We start from the raw sequence: 7500 nt of genomic DNA on the forward strand, positions 1-7500 counted from the left end.
GATACCAACGATGAAACCTCAACCCAGAACCCACAAGATCTGCAAATTGACAACACTGATTATTCCCAAGGAGAAGCGGACTACTATGAGGACGAGTATGCGACCAGCTCCTCGAGGAACGACTCGGACCGTGGTTTCAGCCTCTCCTACGGCGGCTCCTCGGGAGTTTCGGGGAGTCTAGGATTCTCTGGAGAAGGAGGAGAGGCAGCGGGGTCCAGCTCTTCGAGTAGTAGCAGTAGGACTTTCTACTCGTCCGACGGAGGCTACGAAAGTTCCTACTCGTCGAGCGGATCATCTAGAGGCAGCGGGGGATCCTACTCCTCCGATGGCGAGTCCTCGGACGGATATTACTCGCAGGATTCCTCGTCCTACGATGGGGAGAACCGGCGCTATGGCTCAAGGGACAGGGGCTATGGTCGAGTCTACACCTCCAGCTCTAGCTCCTTCGAGTCGTCTAGGAGTGGTTCCGGATACAGAGGCGGGGTGACTGGGTCTCGTGACCAGGATCGAGGCTATGGAGGTGGATACGGAGGAGCTGGAGATGGGTCCTACGGTTCGGGAGGTGCAGGAGGTGGATACGGAGGAGCTGGAGATGGGTCCTACGGTTCTGGAGGCACAGGAGGAGGTTACGGAGGAGCTGGAGATGGTTCCTATGGCTCTGGAGGCACAGGAGGAGGTTACGGAGGAGCTGGTGATGGTTCATACGGCTCTGGAGGCACAGGAGGAGGTTACGGAGGAGCTGGTGATGGTTCCTACGGCTCTGGAGGCACAGGAGGAGGTTACGGAGGAGCTGGAGATGGTTCATACGGCTCTGGAGGCACAGGAGGAGGTTACGGAGGAGCTGGAGATGGGTCCTACGGTTCTGGAGGCACAGGAGGAGGATACGGAGGAGCTGGAGACGGTTCATACGGCTCTGGAGGCACAGGAGGAGGTTACGGAGGAGCTGGAGATGGTTCCTACGGCTCTGGAGGCACAGGAGGAGGTTACGGAGGAGCTGGTGATGGTTCCTACGGCTCTGGAGGCACAGGAGGAGGTTACGGAGGAGCTGGAGATGGTTCCTACAGCTCTGGAGGCACAGGAGGAGGTTACGGAGGATCTGGTTCCTACGAGAGCTCCTACGAGAGTTCTTACAGCTACGGAAGTGCATCCGGAGGCGCCGAAGGAGGGTACGCAGGGGCCTACGGAGGTGCAGGTGGCGGCAGCTCCTCCCAGCCTCAAGTGGGAGCTCGTCCTCGACCTCAGCCTCGACCGCGACAGAATTGCAGCGGGAGAGATTGCAGTAATTGCACTTGCATTGGCGAGAAGGGCTCGAGGGTGAGTGGTTACGCCAATTAATAATTGACATAATCAGTAATTAATATAATAGTAATAATTAGTGTGATATTAATTGATATAATTAGTGATTGATATAATAAAATATATTTAGAAATTCATATATGATTAGTAATTAATATATGATTAGTAAGTAATATAATAAAACATATTTGGTAATCAATTAAAATAGATACATTAATAAAAAAATAAAAAAATAGATGCATTACAACAATAAATATGAAAACACATAAAAATTATAGTAATCATAACAACAATATATATATATATAATTGTTAATTAATATAATTAGTAATTGATATAATTAAATATATTTAGTAATTAATATAATATAATCTTTAGTTGATAATTAGTAACTAATAATTAATATAATTAGTAACTGATATGATAGAATATATTTATGTAATTAATATATAACTGTTCATTGATATAATTAGGAATTAATATAAAATATATTTAGTAATCTATATGATATAATTGTTAATCAGTATATTTAGTTATTAATATAATAAATATATATTTAGTAATCAAAATCATATGATTATTAATTAGTATAATCAGTAATCAATATAATAAAATACTTTGAGTAATTGATATGATATAATCATCAGTTGATATGATTAGTAATTAATATATGATTTGTAATTATTATAATAGAATATATTTAGTAATTATTGTTAAAATTGTTAAATAATATAATTGATAATCAATATAATATATTTAGTGATTAATATTATGTAATCATTATTATGATTAGTAATTTACATAATGAAATACACTTAGTAATTATGATATAATCCTTAATTGGTATAATTAGTAATTAATATATGATTAGTAATTAGTATAATATGATATAATTATTAATCAGTATATAATTAAAGTAGTGATTAATGTGATTGGTAATTAATGTGATATATAATGAGTAATAATAATAATAATTAATTTAATGAATAATGAATAATAAATACATGGTAAATAGTAAATGATGAATAAATAGTAATTAGGAAGTAATAAATAAATAGTAAATAGGAAATAATAAATAAGTAGTTAATAGGAAATAATAGACAATAAATAATAGTGAATAATAAATAATGAATAAATAGTAAATAGTAAATAATGGATAAATAGTAAATAGTAAATAATGGGTAAATAGTGAATAGTAAATAGTAAATAATGAATACATAAAATAAATGAATGAATAATGAATAAATAGTAAATAGTAGATTAGAAATAAATAAATGACATCAATTAGATAATGAAAAACAAACACAATATTTTTTTTATAATATATATACATATATATATATATATATATATATATATATATATATATATATATATATATATATATATATATATATATATATATATATATATATATATATATGTGTGTGTGTGTGTGTGTATGTATATATATATATTTATAAATATATATATTTATATATATATATATATACAAATAAATAAATAAATATATATATATATATGTATATATATATATATATATATATATATATATATATATATATATAAACACACACAAGCAAACAAGAAATAAATTACATCAGATAAATAGGAAAACAAACAATTTTTTTTTCTTATTACAAACCAACCAACAAACCAACCAACCTCTAACCCCCCCCCCTTCTTCCAGGGCGTCCCCGGCCCCCCCGGACCCCAGGGGGAGAAGGGTCATATATATATATATATATATATATATATATATATATATATATATATATATATATATATATATATATATATATATATATATATATATATATATATATATATATAAACACACACAAGCAAACAAAAAATAAATTACATCAGATAAATAAGAAAACAAACAATTTTTTTTTTTCTTATTACAAACCAACCAACCAACCAACCAACCTCTAACCCCCCCCCCCTTCTTCCAGGGCGTCCCCGGCCCCCCCGGACCCCAGGGGGAGAAGGGCCAGCAAGGTTTCCCCGGGATGGAGGGCCTCGTGGGACCGAAGGGGCAGAAGGGAGCGCCGGGCCCCCAGGGTCCCACGGGCTCTAAGGGGGACAGGGTGAGTGACGCTGGATTTTTATTTATTATTATTATTTTTTTTTAATTTCTTTTTTTATGTGTTTTTATTTATTTATTTTTTTTTAGTTTTTAGTTTTTAGTTTTTTGGGGACATTTTACTTTTCTTTTTTTTTTTTTTTTTTTTTTCATTTATTTTTTTTTTTTTTTTTTTTGTTTTTTTTTGTTATTTTTTTTTTTTATTTGTTATTTTGATTTTGACATTTTATTATATATATTTTTTGGGTCATTTTAGGCTTTTTTTTCTTTTTTTTCAGTTATTTTAGTTTTTTTTGGTCATTTTATTTATTTATTTGTTATTTTAATTTTGACATTTTATTATATATATATTTTGGGTCATTTTAGGCTTTTTTTTTTTCTTTTTTTCAGTCATTTTAGTTTTTTTTCCCAGTCATTTTATTTATTTATTTGTTATTTTAATTTTGACATTTTATTATATATATATATTTTTTGGGTCATTTTAGGCTTTTTATTCTTTTTTTCAGTCATTTTAGTTTTTTTTTAAGTCATTTTAGGATTTTTTTCTTTTTTTCAGTCATTTTAGTTTTTTTTCAGTCATTTTAGGATTTTTTTCTTTTTTTCAGTCATTTTTGTTTTTTTTTAAGTCATTTTAGGATTTTTTTTCTAGTTTTAGAAGTAAGTGCCACTATTTTTAATGTTTTTTTTATTTTTTCAGTTATTTCAGAATTTGTGTTATATTTTTTCCATTTTGATTTATTTTTAGAACAAGAAATTGGTCTTGATTCAAGTTTTCTGTCCAAATATATATTTTTTTCCAATCCCCAATTTTTAATCTGTCATTTACCAACAATTTCCAATCTCCCAATTTTTTTACACAATTTTTGATCTGTAAATTTCCTACCCCCCAATTTTTAACCCAAAATTTTTAAGTCCAATTTTTAACAGCCAATTTTTGACACCCAATTTCCAACCCCCCAATTTTTAACCCCTATTTTCTAAGCCCAATTTCCAACCCCCAATTTTTGACACCCAATATTTAATTTGCCTCCTACCCACCCCCAATTTTTGACACCCAATTTCCAACCCCTCAATTTTTAACCCCAATTTTCTAAGCCCAATTTCCAACCCCCAATTTTTGACACCCAGTATTTAATTTGCCTCCTACCCACCCCCAATTTTGACACCCAATTTCCAATCCCTCAATTTTGACCCCAAATTTCTAAGTTTAATTTTAACACCCAACTTCCAACCCCCCAATTTTTGACACCCAATTTCCAACCCCCAATTTTTGACACCCGATTTTCTAAGCCCAGTTTCCAACCCCCCAATTTCTTGACACCGAATTTTCTTGCCCCTATTTCCAACCCCCCAATTTTTGACACTCAATTTCCAACCCCCCAATTTTAACCCCAAATTCCGAAATCCAATTTGAACACCCAGTTTCCAACCCCCCAATTTTAACCCCAAATTCCTAAGTCCAATTTGAACACCCAATTTCCACTCCCCCCCAACCCCCAACTTTTGACACCCAATTTTCAACACCCAATTTCCAACCCCCCAATTTTTAACCCTAATTTCCAACCCCTATTTTTTAACCCCAATTTCCAACCCCCAGTTTTTAACCCCAATTTCCAACCCCCCCCCCAATTTTCAACACCCAATTTCCAACCCCCCAATTTTTGATCTACCAATTTTAACCCCAAATTTCTAAATCCAATTTCCAAAACTCCCCCCCCCCCAATTTTAACCCCAAATTTCTAAGTCCAATTTTTTACACCCAATTTCCAACCCCCAATTTTTGACACCCAATTTCCAACCCCGCAATTTTTAATCTGCCTCCACCCCCCACCCCACCCCAATTTTTGACACCCAATTTTTGACACCCAATTTCCAAGTCCAATTTTAAAACCCAATTTTCCCCCCCAGGGCAAAATGGGTCTGAACGGCTTCCCGGGTATCAATGGTATCCCCGGTATCCCAGGTCTGCCAGGTCCTCCGGGTCCCGCGGGTCTCGACGGCTGCAACGGAACGGATGTAAGTCCCCCATTTCCCCCATTTCCCTATTTTGCTTGGTTACTAATCCCTATTTCCCTGTTTTTCTGTTTCTCTATTTCCCCATTTCCCCATTTCCCTATTTTGCTTGGTTACTAATCCCTATTTCCCTGTTTCTCTATTTCCCCATTTCCCTGTTTCCCTATTTTGCTTGGTTACTAATCCCTATTTCCCTGTTTCTCTATTTCCCCATTTCCCTGTTTCCCTATTTTGCTTGGTTACTCATCCCTATTTCCCTGTTTCTCTGTTTCTCTATTTCCCCGTTTCCCTGTTTCCCTATTTTGCTTGGTTACTAATCCCTATTTCCCTGTTTCTCTGTTTCCCCATTTCCCTGTTTCCCTATTTTGCTTGGTTAATCATCCCTATTTCCCCATTTCCCTATTTCTCTATTTTGCTTGGTCACTTGTCCCTATTTCCCTATTTTTCTTGGTCACTAGTACCTATTTCTCTATTTTCCTTGGTTACTAATCCCTATTTCCCTATTTTGCTTGGTCACTCGTCCCTATTTCCCCATTTCCCTATTTTGCTTGGTCAATAATCCCTATTTCCCCATTTCCATTGGTCACCAGTCCCTATTTCCCTATTTCCCCATGTCTCTAGTTCCCAATTTCCCCATTTTCCCGTTTCTCTATTTCACCATTTCCCTAGTTCCCCGCTTCTCTGTTTCCCTATTTCCCCATTTCCCTGTTTCTCTATTTCACCATTTCCCCATTTTCCTTGGTCACTAATCCCTATTTCCGTGTTTCTCCATTTCCCCATTTCTCTATTTCATAGTTTCTCTATTTCCCTATTTTGCTTGGTCACTAATCCCTATTTCCCTGTTTCTCTATTTCCCCATTTCATCATTTCCCTAGTTCCCAATTTCCCCATTTTCCCGTTTCTCTATTTCACCATTTCCCTATTTCCCTGCTTCTCTATTTCACCATTTCCCTATTTCCCTGCTTCTCTATTTCCATATTTCCCTATTTCCCCATTTCATCATTTCTCAATTTCTCCATTTCCCTATTTCCCCATTTCTCTTTTTCACCATTTCCCTATTTCCCCATTTCTCTATTTCACCATTTCCCTATTTCCCTGCTTCTCTATTTCACCATTTCCCTATTTTTCTATTTCACCATTTCCCTATTTCCCTGCTTCTCTATTTCACCATTTCCCTATTTCCCTGCTTCTCTATTTCCCCATTTCATCATTTCCCTAGTTCCCAATTTCCCCATTTTCCCGTTTCTCTATTTCACCATTTCCCTATTTCCCTGCTTCTCTATTGCACCATTTCCCTATTTCCCTGCTTCTCTATTTCCATATTTCCCTATTTCCCCATTTCTCAATTTCTCCATTTCCCTATTTCCCCATTTATCTTTTTCACCATTTCCCTATTTCCCCATTTCTCTATTTCACCATTTCCCTATTTCCCTGCTTCTCTATTTCACCATTTCCCTATTTCTCTATTTCACCATTTCCCTATTTCCCTGCTTCTCTCTTTCACCATTTCCCTATTTCCCTGCTTCTCTATTTCCCCATTTGATCATTTCTCTATTTCTCCATTTCCCTAGTTCCCAATTTCCCCATTGCTCTATTTCCCTATTATTATATCAGTTATGCTAATCTTGATTTTAATTATGCAGATAATAATGATGATAGTAGTAATGATGATAATGATGATGAAAGTAACCCTGATAACAATAATAATAATGATAATGATAATAATAATAATAATAATGATAGTAATAATAATAACAACAATAATAATAATAATAATAATAATAATAATAATAATAATAATAATAATAATAATAATAATACTTAATAATGATGATAATGATGATAATTATAATATTGATTATATTGCTAATGTTGATGATGATGATGATAATGATAATGATAATTACAATAATAATTACTTTCAATAATGATAATGATGATAGAGATATTAATTATCATAATATTGATAAAGAGATTTATAGTGATAAAAATTATACTAATAACAATAATAGAATAATGATGATAATAAAGATAATAATTTTTAAAATGTGATAGCAATGAAATGATAATATTAGTGAAAGAAACACATAGTAACGATAATG

The 7500-nt window shown here is 34.3% G+C and overlaps 1 protein-coding gene across 1 annotated transcript in view; it reads left to right on the top strand.

The window, feature by feature from the left end:
- The window catches only part of LOC113818142 (collagen alpha-2(IV) chain), a gene marked incomplete at both ends in the record, with an annotated part of 26386 nt that overhangs the window by 21 nt on the left and 18865 nt on the right, over positions 1–7500 (top strand). Inside the window, 4 exon segments of the mRNA XM_070120478.1 lie at positions 1–1314; positions 2987–3023; positions 3301–3389; positions 5294–5401. The exon segment at positions 1–1314 is cut by the window's left edge and continues 21 nt beyond it. Coding sequence (XP_069976579.1) covers positions 1–1314; positions 2987–3023; positions 3301–3389; positions 5294–5401 — 1548 coding nt within the window.

Source organism: Penaeus vannamei, unplaced genomic scaffold (genome assembly GCF_042767895.1).
Source record: "Penaeus vannamei isolate JL-2024 unplaced genomic scaffold, ASM4276789v1 unanchor5349, whole genome shotgun sequence".
NCBI lineage: Eukaryota > Metazoa > Arthropoda > Malacostraca > Decapoda > Penaeidae > Penaeus > Penaeus vannamei.